The sequence below is a fragment of the Hyalella azteca genome, unplaced genomic scaffold (assembly GCF_000764305.2).
Source record: "Hyalella azteca isolate HAZT.00-mixed unplaced genomic scaffold, Hazt_2.0.2 contig9347, whole genome shotgun sequence".
Lineage (NCBI taxonomy): Eukaryota > Metazoa > Arthropoda > Malacostraca > Amphipoda > Hyalellidae > Hyalella > Hyalella azteca.
In genome coordinates this window covers 2,972-16,613 of record NW_025939421.1, presented here as the reverse complement: position 1 = coordinate 16,613, position 13,642 = coordinate 2,972, and the positions used below count along the sequence as shown (strand labels likewise).

General features: G+C 38.8%; 1 protein-coding gene across 1 annotated transcript in view; it reads right to left on the bottom strand.

The window, feature by feature from the left end:
• LOC108672738 (glutamate receptor ionotropic, kainate 3-like) overlaps positions 1–11,842 on the bottom strand; it is a 106,990-nt gene extending 95,148 nt beyond the window's left edge. Inside the window, exon 1 of the mRNA XM_047881979.1 lies at positions 11,449–11,842. Coding sequence (XP_047737935.1) covers positions 11,449–11,842 — 394 coding nt within the window. The remainder of the gene's footprint in view (positions 1–11,448) is intronic.
• Between the last annotated feature and the right edge of the window lie 1,800 nt (positions 11,843–13,642).

Below are 13,642 nucleotides of genomic sequence, written 5' to 3'. Positions count from 1 at the left end.
CGGCAGGCGTTCGAGGGCGCGTTTGTACGCACGACGCTTCAGCCCAGCGGCAGGCGTTCGAGGGCGCGTTTGTACGCACGACGCTTCAGCCCAGCGGCAGGCGTTCGAGGGCGCGTTTGTACGCACGGCATTTCAGCCAAGCCATTAATTTTCGAAATTTGTGAATTTACATTTTTTACAACCTGACTCAATTACAAAATTATATTGATATTTTTGATAAGTGTTTCTTTCTTTACCTCGGTCAATTTGTTTTTCTTAAATAAGATTTCTGATGACTTGAAAGGTGAATCGGTGTTAGCTTGTTTCATTTTTCGCACCAATTCTTTGCTCCAAGATTCCCACCATTCCAAGATCATCATCATTTGTCACCCATTCCTTGCTCCAAGGTTCCCACCATTCCAAGATCATCATCTTCTGTCACCCATTCCAAGATTCCCACCATTCCAAGTCGAGGCCCAATTCCAGGGCTGCAATAAGAGGCGTTCCATCGGCAGCCGACGGCGCATTCCCGCTTTTAAAGCAACCGGGTCAGTTTAAAGGAAAAAATACAGCTTAATTCGTTCGGCTTTATTTGTTGAGAAGAAATTAAAATGTACAATTTAACCGAGTCCCCATTATACCGAACACAAAAAAAATGGTTTGCTAAAAGAAATTATATTGACCATTGAGACTTTTCGCGAGGAATCTAAGGAAGCATACACTGATTCAGTCCTTATTCTATCTAAACTATGATTAATATAGTATAACAGAATCATTCTATTATTCCATTCACTCCATTATTGTCACACCATAAAATCTTTATTGTGATTTCAAACTCCCCCCTTGTAATTTTCTCAAGCTTAAAAAACGTGGCTGGTGTGAAATGTCCAGTTCAAACGAAAATTATTATTTTCATCTAGAAATCTTGCTGATGTCACATTCGGTGGTCTCGAGGCTCTTGCCTGTCGCATCGCATGATCACGGCACCACGATATCGTGCGCAGCGGTCGAGATACCGCTACTCAAAGTGACACATTTCCAAACTACTCGGCTTGAGACGTCACCTCGAATCTGGTCAAATATCTGGTCAAATATATCAAAGAAACTTTCAACACATCAAATACATCGCGGACATTTGTCAGCGCCAGCAAGTTCGAGGTGAGGCGAGAAATTGAGCCTGAAATTATTTGAGAGGTGGTGGATATTTCAGAGGAATGAGGAAGGTTAGATATTAAAAAAGTGTGTGAGTGATTTTATTTGAAATGACAGAACTCTAAAGGCCGTATTTTTAGTACAATTTAAAAATTTTGATGCGTGTTTTTTCGATGTTCGGTATGCTAGAAATCCTCTACTAAATTTGGTTATAATCATCCCTGCGACTGTTTTGGCAGAATAGTTCTAATATCTATATTTTATTCATTTAGTGTCGATTTCACACATTTCAATTTAGATTTTAAACATACATTCAAGTACTATATTATGACACTACATGTACACTCCACTCAAATATCGTTGATACGTAACAAGCAAGATGCTGTGTCCAGAACATGTCACTTCCCTTATACATAATTAAATTCATTTTTAAAAATCCGTCGAATTTGCTTATCATCAATACAATAAATTATACCGAAAACAATTACTTTATACAGGGGATTTAGCAACCATGGGAGCACCTACGGCAATTCAACAGTCGTATCGGCAAATCTGCACAGACACGAGTTCTGCCTCAATCAACACAGACCCTGAACACAGACCCTAAGGTCCATCCGGGTCCCGTTCCCAGGTCCCAGATCTGGGACTCTCGTCAAAATATCACTGTCTCTTGGTCCCTGGCCCGGGGTCGTCGCACCAATATCCCAGTATCTCTGCCCCCATTCTTATATTTCAGTCTCTGGGTCCCTATCCCTACATTCCTGTCTCTGGGTCNATCTCTGGGTCCTCGTCCCTACATTACAATCTATGGGTCGCTGTTCCTATATTCCAATCTATGCGTCCCCAGTCCTATATTCCAGTCTCTGGAACCACGTTCCTAGATTCCAGTCTCTGGAACCACGTTCCTAGATTCCAGTCTCTGGGTCCTCGCCCCTACATTCCAATCTATGGGTCGCCGTTCCTATATTCCAGCCTCTGCGTCCCAGTTCGTGTATTCTAGTCTCTGGGTCCCTATCCACGGGACCGCATCCCATCCGTGTCCAGGTCTCAGAAGTTCTCAAGATTTGTTTGATCGAGCAGCGCAAAATTCAATCAAACATCAAATTCATGCAAGAGAAATAAGAAGGTAAAATACCGTAGTTCTTTCGATCACTCCCGCGATTTCTAGCCATGATCGTCCTTTTACATTTCTACTGCGCGGAAATATGGAGCGCGTTAAAAATTTAAATATGCCGTGAAATTGCAGAATTATTTTTATTTTTATTTTTATTTACATATTTTTTGAGTTTTCATCGAGCAGTTGGACCAATAAGCGTGAAGCGAAATAGTAGACACGCTGTTTATTAAACGTCATCCAGCGGTGAAGAAAATTCACACCCGAAAAATTTCCCAGGAACTTCTATTTTCCGTAATCTGAATTGTGTACCTCAGTGGCAGGGTAGGCAATTTAAAGAATTCCATGCTTAAATTATTCTGTAACTTGAAATTCCAGAAGAAATTCAAACTCTTTCGGGTATTCCAGGAAAATGGCGTGCAGACAATCGAGCCCCCACATTACCGGATTACCCAAAGTCTTCATTACCCGACACGGTTGAAGCGTCCGGGTCATTTACGAGCCATAGAAGACGACATTTTTACGGAGATGGACCGGCGGCTTGGAAATAAAACGGCTTGGGCTTTAAAACGAGGGAATTCTTGAGGAGAGTGAAGCTTGTCACCTATAGGTGATAGTGAGGCTCTTTTAAAATGGAGTGAGTTCTAACAATTCTCAAAAGCTAAGCGTCTTCTTAAAATGAAGTTTGTTACTGATTACCTGAATGATACCTTAAATACTAAAATAAATACGAAAATGAAATCTGCATCGAATACCTGAGGAATTAAATGCATACTCGTGTTCTAAGCTCGAATATTACCAAACTGACTAGTTGCTTTGAACACGACTGCGACCAAGAATTTGGATGAACTTTTGTGTCGAACTCTAAAACAACATAAATACATTCCCGACAAGAGCACGAATAAAATTCAGGTAACCGTTGTTTCGAGCACGGATACGTTCCGAATACGGATACGTTCCGAACAAGAATAACACAATTTTAAGATATATGAGTGAATAAAGGAAAAAACACACACAGAACAACGTTTATACGTCAGGCATGAACCCTCACAACAGGCAGCGACCATTCGGGTCCCAGTCGTAAGTTCAGGACTTGATTGAGCCACCAAGCCAGTAAGTTGTACGAGAAATGCTGCACCCAAGCTCGCTATACCGAGCTTTTGTCTCAAAAACCTTCAATAAAATCACCTACAAGACGACCGACCAAATCTCTTCCGACGTCGTACGTTCAACGTAAATGTCAACGTTGATTGTTCGACAACGTTTTAAAATGCATTCAGGATCATTCTTTGTTATCCGTTTATCTAATTTTGGAGGAAAACCGTCCTGAGATTTGTTTTGTTCAGCCGTGAAGCGTCGTATCAGTGTGCTGTGTTCGGCGTCACTCTGCCAAGTTCGACTTGAATTTCAAATAACATCTCGGTAGACCAAATATTGTTATCTTTTAGGGCTTGCTATTTTATTTAACAATTTTTTTTAATTTAATTAACTGGAACTTTTTCGTAGGAATTTTGAAATAATTTTATTTTGCGGTTGTCATTCAATTGAAGACGGAGTATTTTAAACTACCATTCTCAATTATAAATAGATAGTATATCACAAATTCACACATCAATTTGACGCAATCATAAGTAAATTACTAAAACAAATATATTTTGTAGTTTAAATTACATATTTAACCCGCACTTGCATTTATTTTGAACGTTACAGTGCACTTCGCACTAAACTGAGCAACTTCGTTCCTATAGTTACTGAGATATATCTCAATTCTTCAATATTGGGTTAGAAAAGTTCAAACATTATTACGATGACGAGATCTTGACGCAGAGTTATATGAGGTATATTAGAATCAGTTTCTTGAAGGATATTATATATTATCTATATTTATATAATATATTACAATAATATATATCATTGTTCTTCTATTATTTTCTGCCCCATTATCGCTCCAAGTAAGACCTATCATTTATATAATTTCCATTGAGCTACGTTTACGAACAAGAGTATAAATGACGTACAATCTGACAAATATCTTCTCCATTCAAAACCATTCATTCCCGAATCTGCTTAGGGTTAGTAATGACTCCAATAGGGAACAACGAGCTCATCTGCTCACTGCATGGCAGGTATTTAGCATATTTGTAGGATACAAATAGCATATCCTTGGCTGCAACGCCTGCATCCTATGATGCCGGCAGGCGCTGCACGGTTGCATCCTGTGACTTTCCAGGATGAACTGGAAAGAAGTGCTACGTCCAAATCTGCCGTGTCGCCCAGACTAATGCTTTCTGTCTCTCATCCCTGGTAACTCTGTACACGGCCGGAAGAATGTCTTGCATGCGAATTAAATTTCGTGGGTACGAAATGAAATTCGTGGATGCTTATAGAAATACGTGGATGAGAATTGGAATTCGTTGATGCGAATTGAATTTTGTGGGTGCAAACTGAAATTCGTGGATGCTAATTGAAATACGTGCAAATGAACTGAAATTTATGGAAGCGAATTTAGATCCGTGCATGCGAATTTAAATTCGTGGATGCGAGTTTAAATTCGCGCATGTGAACCCAAATTCGTAGATGTAAATTGAAATACGTGTATGCGAAGTGAAATTTGTGGATGCAAAATGAAATTTGTGGATACGAATTTAAATTCGTGGATGAGAATTGAAATTCGCGGATGCGAATCGAAATTCGCGGACGTGAATTGGAAATTCATGGATACAAACTGCAATTCGTTGGTGCGAATTGAAATTCCTGCATTCGAATTGAAATTTGTAAATCTGAATGGAAATTCAAGATGCGAATTGAAATTCGTGGATGCAAAATGAAATTCGGGGATGTGAATTGGAAATTCGTGGTTACGAAGTACAGTTATTTGGTGCGAATTCAAATTCCTGGATGCGAACTGAAATTCGTGGATGCGAATTGAATTTCTTACATGCTATTTTCAAACTTGCGATAGGAAATTAAAATTTTTAGATGCGAATTCAAATTCAAAATGCGAACTAAAATTCGTGGATGCAAAATGAAATTTGTGGACGCGAATTGAAATTCATGGATGCATAAAGAAATTAGTGGGTGCGAAATGAAATTCTTGAATGCGAATAGAAATTCGTGTATGTGAATTGAAAATTCGTGAATAAGAACAGAAATTCGTTGGTGCGAATTTAAATTCCTAGATGCCAACTGAAATTCATGGAAGCAAATTGAAATTCGTGAACGCGAATTAAATTTTGTACATGCGAATTGAAATTTTAGATGCGAAAAGAAATTCGTGGATGCGACTTGAATTTCGTATATGCGAATTGAGATTGGAGAATGCAAATTAAAATTCATAGATGCGAATTGAAATTCGAGATGCTAATTGAATTTCGTGGGTGCAAATTTAATTTCGCAGATGCGAATTTAAATTCAAACATGCGAAATTCGTGGTTTCTTAATTGGATGTGATCACGCATGCTTTTGCGGTGCGTGTGGTACACGCAGGCCTCGTTAGAAATTTGTCGGGTGTGCAAATTTCACACAAAAATTTCATATGAAAATTTTATTATAGAAATTTCGTATAACATAGTATGTGTATATGCTTTCATGTTAATGATGTTGAACTCAATCATTTATTACTCATATTTCGCGTTGATATTCATTAAGTATTTTAATATTTTGATTACATGCTAAGTCTTCGAATTAAACTATGTGGTGTAGGTTATTTACGATAGAGCATATAGACGAACCAACAAAAATTTCTAATATCAGCCATTGTTAAAAATAATTTTTTATGGACCAGCCTTACATCAAGCATTATTCCATTTTTGGGTTAAAAATATCAGCCTTTATTTATAATAATTCCTAAACATTGAAATTACATCACTCTTCAGAAATGTGACTTCAATAAATGCACCAGGGCGAGCAGCAAGCAATGAAGCAGGTAATTAATTAATCAGTCAGGATTTCAAAAGGCCATTGAAATGCACCAGCGAAAGGAGTTCAGTAGCACTGTAGCAGCCTCCATGCATGCACGCTTTAAACATTCAATTGACCAAGAGTCTTTATGCGTGGACGCATACAGACAGAACTTGACAGTCTTTGTTGATGTCAGGTTGTTAATTACAGGTTAATATACTCTTATAATGAGAAAATTTTTGGCCGATACCAGGTTTAGACGAATAAATTGCTAGCTAATACCAGGTTAAAACGGAGGAAATTACTGGATAATACCAGATTATAACGAGGAAATTAAGGGCTAATACCAGATTATAACGAGGAAATTACTGATTAATACCAGATTATAACGAGGAAATTACTGGTTAATACCAGATTATAACGAGAAAATTACTGATTAATACCAGATTACAACGAGGAAATTACTGGTTAATACCAGATTATAACGAGGAAAGTACTGGTTAATACCAGATTATAACGAGAAAATTACTGATTAATACCAGATTATAACGAGGAAATTAACGGCTAATACCAGAATATAAATAGGAAATTATTGGTTAATACCATTTTTGAACAAAGAAATTTGCGGTTAATATCAGGCTTTAAAGCTTCAACGTGTAGCCAATCAAGCTATATCAACTTAATGATTTAACGATAATTAAACGATGATTAAACGATGATTAAACGATGATTTAACGATAATTAGACGATGATTAAACGATGATAAAACGATGATTAAGTGATGAATTAAACGATAATTAAACAATGATTAAACGATGATTAAACGATGATTAAACGATGATTAAACAATCATTAAACAATGATTAAACGATGATTAAACGATAATTAAACGATGATTAAACGATGATTAAACGATGATTAAACGATAATTAAACGATGATTAAACGATGTTTAAACGATGATTTAACGATAATTAAACGATGATTTAACGATAATTAAACGATGATTAAACGATGATTAAACGATAATTAAACGATGATTTAACGATGATTAAACGATGATTAAACGATGATTAAACGATGATTAAACCCCCCATAACGGCTCCCCCTCTAAGGGTGGCGCCTAATGCAGTGGCGCGGGAGCGCGGCTGTCAATAAGGCTGTCGGCGACGGAAATTGTCCTTTGACGTCGACCTTAATTGACATGCCTTCTGCCATTAGTGGCANTTGAGGCATTAGGCCTCACAAAGCAACCGTTAGCTTGCACTTTGAGGAGGCTGAGGCGGCACAAAAGAAGTCCGCGGCCCGGCGCCAGATAGGCAAAAACTATTGGAAGTTTTGGAAGACCGTCTGGGCTATTCTGCAGCGCGCTCGAGTAGACCATTCAGGGTCTGTTCATGCATGGTCTCTTGCATACGGTAGACCATTCAGGGACAGTTGCATACGGTGGATCATCCAGGGTCTGTTGCATACGGTAGACCATTCAGGGACAGTTGCATACGGTGGATCATGCATGGTCTCTTGCATACGGTAGACCACGGGTAAACATTGGGATCCTAAAGACTTAACCAATGAAGATATCTCAGATTCTGCTGATCTACAGTCTGCTACAGGCCACAATTAACCAAAACAAGTAACCTATACAAATAGCCTATGAAACTAGCCCATACAACTAGCCTATCCAAATGGCATAGCCTATCCATACAACTAGCCTGATCCTATATAAACTGACCGTAAATCATAATAGGCCTAGTTTTTATTGTCTGTCCCTCCAGGAAACACAGACGGCCTACATAAACACCAACTCCTTGGACAAACTCTGCCAGCGTACATCCTCTTTCCTGCATCCAAACTAAGATTTCTTATGACCATCCACTGGCTCACACCCAGAGAAATGAGGTAGACTTTGTCCGAATAGCGATACACTTCATGTGTCAGCCATTCTGACCCAGCTATAGGTCGTATCAGTGCTACGCCTACTCTATGTTCATACTAATAACACTGTTTATGCTGTGTGTTGGTATGAGTTACTTTTTTGGACAGTATAACCCATTGATTTTTCACAGTGCACTCTCCTCCCTCCCTCTTGCAAGCCACGCCCGATGGAACAGAATGCCCTTTGCAGATTTACAAGCTATCCGGAAGCCATGGCGCAGCATAGGAATTGCGGGCTGCGCTCTAACTTCCTACAAGTTTTCCGGGCAAATAGAGACCGAGATGTCAGAATGGCCTGCAGAATAAAGCTAGCACTCGCACAAGTAACCGAGCGTGAAGGGTCATCTATTTTACGTATATATGCAGATACCCGAGCTCATATATAATCTTATTCCATCGTCGTGGAGAAGGTGGCTCTACACTTTACAAGTGGGTTGTGTAAATTATTAAGTACTTATGATGTTTGTTAAGTGTTTCTATTTTTGTGAAGAATGATATGATATTTACTGTTATTGCTGTGAACTTAGTAATTGTTTTCATATTTGCAATGTTCGGTATTTGTTTTTGCTGCNATGCAACAGCAACACAGCAGTGTAACAGACACATTGCTATGCAACAGCAACACAGCAGTGTAACAGACACATTGCTATGCAACAGCAACACAGCAGTGTAACAGACACATTGCTATGCAACAGCAACACAGCAGTGTAACAGACACATTGCTATGCAACAGCAACACAGCAGTGTAACAGACACATTGCTATGCAACAGCAACACAGCAGTGTAACAGACACATTGCTATGCAACAGCAACACAGCAGTGTAACAGACACATTGCTATGCAACAGCAACACAGCAGTGTAACAGACACATTGCTATGCAACAGCAACACAGCAGTGTAACAGACACATTGCTATGCAACAGCAACACAGCAGTGTAACAGACACATTGCTATGCAACAGCAACACAGCAGTGTAACAGACACATTGCTATGCAACAGCAACACAGCAGTGTAACAGACACATTGCTATGCAACAGCAACACAGCAGTGCAACAGACACATTGCTATGCAACAGCAACACAGCAGTGTAACAGACACATTGCTATGCAACAGCAACACTAAAGCAGCTCTTCACAAGTCACAACTTGGGCACGACGATCGCAATTAACGGCCTCTAATTATTGCAGAGGCCGAAATTGCCATCGCTCTCGTGATCCGGTCTGCCGTCGCGAAGTTGGTATCAGAAGCAGGAGATCGTAGCCTGGCTTGGTAACAATGGCAGGAAATTGTATGTACTAGTTTGACATCTTTGTTTTGACAAACTTTATGCCAGCTGTGCTCATTTACTTACTGGTTTAATTTATCAATCAGGTTAGGAAGACGATTTAATTGTATACTTCCCCAATCCGGAAAGCAACATGATTCAAAGTTTTACTTAAATAGGTAAAAGCAGTATGTTGAAAATTAGATCTTCCGTTGCAATGCAAGATATAGATCATGTATATTGTGGGACAGCCTGGGACCAAACTATCGGAAATAGTTATACGTTCGTAACTCAGTCAGCTAATCGCTGACGGCTTTTCAATGGAGAGCCAACAACACAGACAAGGACTCGGCTACTAAGTGTGCTTAAAACGCTACCTGTACTTAGGCCGCTACATGTACCTAGGCCGCTATGTCCACTAAGGCCGTTACGTGTAGTTAGGCCACTACGTCTACCTAGACCGTTACGTTTTGGTAGTACGGCCTCTTCTAATGATTATAACAAAATGAATTGCCGAAAATAACAGGCAGCATAACGTGCAAACTATTCTAATTCGTAGTTTTTTCCGACAATTGAAATTGTATTATACATGAGCATTACAAAAATATTCAAAGTAAGGCTCGTTGAAATAAAAGAAGTCATCCAGATTACCTACACAAGAAAATAATTTTGTTTTTCCTAAATGACGTCCATGTTCACACGCATTTCGAATTTGCACTTTATACCAGGAAATTACAATTCGAAACGAACGTAAACTTGAGGAAACTCCTGCCCAATTCTTTGCTTCGATTCAAATCTTGTCCGCATCACTTGGAAGTTTTTTACGACCTTTTCTGCAGATCAAAACGACGGCGAGCAGCAGAACAAAAATGCTGTAATTTAATCTGGATTGAGTTCTACCATGTCTTTCCTGTGTGTTTTATTCCGGTTGTTTGTCTGTTTGTCTTTATACAACATCTCTGCACGTTTATTTTATTCTTGAAGTTTGCATTTTTTCATAGATTCCTGCAGTTTGTTTGCCGTTTTCTCCATTCCATCAGCGTGTTTGTTGTACAGTTTTTTATAGTTGTTCTTTCCTTATTTCGGTGAGGTCGTAGAAGGAAGGAAGTTTGTGAGTTTGTGACGGTAGTAAGGGACCGATGTCGCCACAGGGAAACAGGTCCTAATTTGCATCTGTTCCAACGAGACTTTGCTGAGAATTGCAGAGAAAACCTAACGAATGTTAAGGCTTGTTGGTCAACAGCTCGGGCTAAACACGCGTTTTTGTAACGCATTGCAGCTACGAAAACCAAAAGGTAAAGCGATTCAAGACACATGTATCCAATTATTAGTGAATAATCACTTCAATTACAAAATTCTGCTAATTTCTTCAGTTTCACACCAAACAACCACTACCAAGTTCTCTAGAAATCGTAATCAGAAGTTAAATCAACAATTGCGGTTTTTAGACTATAAGTTCCAATAGATATTAGATATAAGTTCTAACATTTGTTATATCCGACGACCTATAGATACGGCCGTCGTAGAAAATACAATTGCCACAGCAAATTTGGATGAAGAATAGATGAATAATTTTGCACTCAATTGTAATAGTAATAAATTTTCATCGTTAAATATGCAATTGTACGATGAAAAAATTTGCTTCATTTTGCTCGTAGCGTTATCAATTATCGTTGCATTTAAAAATAAATTTATTTGTAGTTTTTTATTGCGAGTAGCAGAAACATAAACAAAATATTCATTGTTCGCGAATATTTGTCGCATAAATTATAAAAAAATATAGGTACCTACTCTATCATAAGCATTCATTGACACCGTAGGAAGAAATTTCAACAGAGCCATTTATAATCTTGGAAAGTTTTTCATCGGAATTCATTTATTAATAACATATAAATATTCGTGAGTAAACAATATTGTGAGACCATACATTCTTTGGCTAAATATTCTAACAGTTGTATCTCTATTACAAAATTTGCAATAGAATCTCCATTTAATAAATAAATAATAAAAATACGAATACTTTTTTATTATATAATTAACAATTATATTTATGTGATATAATTAGGAATTATATTTGTAAGATATAATAAATAATGATATCTCACCTATACGGATGACAGCAGGCAGCGCAGAGCAGTGACTGGCCACCATCACCGCCACCACCAGCAGCGACAGTACGAAGCTTCTCGTAGACATGGAGTTATGCTTGCAAATTTTTTCGTTAGCCACGTTCTTAAGGGAAACTTTTTGGTGACTCCACACGCAGAGTCGCAGACTTCTTGGTGGCTCCACACGCAGACTTCTTGGTGACTCCGCGCGTAGACGTTTTTCCAGCTCCTCGCGCAGACTTCTTGGAGGCTCTTCGTGCAGACTTCTTCGTGGCTTTTCGCGCAGACTTCTTAATGGCTTTTCGCGCAGACTGGTTGGTACCAACGAAGACTTTGATAGCTTCTCATGCAGACTTGGTTGGAGCAGCAGGTGAACTTTTTTCGTTTCCATGAATTCGACTGAAAATCAGACCTGGATTGCTTGAATCTGAATCGATCATATTTTGGATTGCGACCTTCCCAATTGTGACGTAAACCGATGTAGAGCTAGAATCTAAACTGGTGTCCACAATTGCATCAATTGTTTCTTTGAGCTTCTTTCAACGAAAACGAGGTTTGTGAGATATTGATAGTTTCTCTAGGACAGGGTTTTGGTTCCATTTCGGCAGTAACGACAGCTAATTTTTACTTGAGACCATGATTTTTTTCTGAATCTTCGGCAGTTCAGCTGCTTCTATAGTTTTTGACCAGTCGTCTTGAAATTTTTTACGTGGAGGTACTAGGCACCATCACATCAATATTTCTCATATAAAATACAGATTTACAAAATAGAAGGGTTGGTGAGAAACATCGTTGCGTTTTACTGGAAGACATTCGTGAACACCAAACACCACATGTCGAAGTAGGTTTCAATTATGAATAAATTGTTCAGACAACCATGCTGCGTACAACACCGTAGCCCATTGGTCACTGGACAGAAGCTGCGACATAAAATGTTGGCCAGTTAAGCTCGAAGTTAATCTTTAAAACGTAAATTTTACTGTAAAATTTGGGACAGTAACTTGGTAGCGGTTAAATTTACAGTGCAGTTAAGGCATTAAAGTGAGCGAGGATGAAAAAAATTACACGCAGACAAAGTTTGGAGAAATTTGATTGGAGCTTAGATGTTATTGAGCAGCGTTGCCAACTAAAACTAAGCAAACTTTAGTTGTGAACATAGATCTTCGTCTCGATTATTCGTAGCCCAGGAAACGTGTAATGTTCAGTAGTATTTAACTCTTGTTATCCGGTCGGAATATTTTCAATGCAGATCAGATAAGCAAAAAGTTCGTGTTGTGATTCACCATTATATTTAGAATATCAAAACTAGTTTGTTTACATCGAGCAAATCCATTGAGGGAGCTATTTGAATAGCGACATGCGTCGAGCTTTCCACCCTTACAAATTTGGAGAGTGAAATTGTAGCGTAGAATCAATGCCGGCCTATCGCTGGCCAATCATCCACAACACATAAACCTTCACTAAGTTTCTGAACGCAATAGTACACTTAGCTTTTGCAGGAAGCTTTGGACTTGAAAAATTAGCGCCGAGTTTGCCGGGCGCTTCCGTTCTCGTGAGCAGCAGCGCAGTGCCTGCGATACAATCTTCTTTGTAGGGCTTCTTGGCAGGGCTGTTGGGAGCAGAGCTGATGCTCAACGGCAAACATTTTCTCTCAAAAAACGAACTCCATGTCAAAGTTACTAATCATATACCATACTACTATGTGTTTCATAAACAATTTCCTCCGTGTGCCTAATGAAATATTGTGAGCTTTTTTAATCATAAGATATTTCTGGAGTAAATATCGGGACCTTCTTCAGTTTAATATCAAACTTAACTAAAAGTGAAATCTATACACATTCATGTAACTTCTAGTCGGTAAAAACGAGCTTGAAATCTTTTCTGGATGTTGGAGCACACGTTCCCAGATATTTTTCGCAAATATAAAATCAACTTTTTTCTAAAGTTTGGTTAGGAGTTTTTCGTCACTGAAGTTAAGCGAGTTTAGGTTCAGAGTTCACTTATTAAAAAATTTAATAATTACCAGAGGTATAAAACCAATTACTTTTCCAGCAAACGATGCTCTACGAAGATGTCATCACGACGGGCTCGTGCGGCTGCAAGAAGACGGCGTGCTGTGTTGATCAGAAACAGGAGCTCAATCGCCACCACCTTGCCTTACCAAAACCAGCGGCCGACTGGAACTCTACCC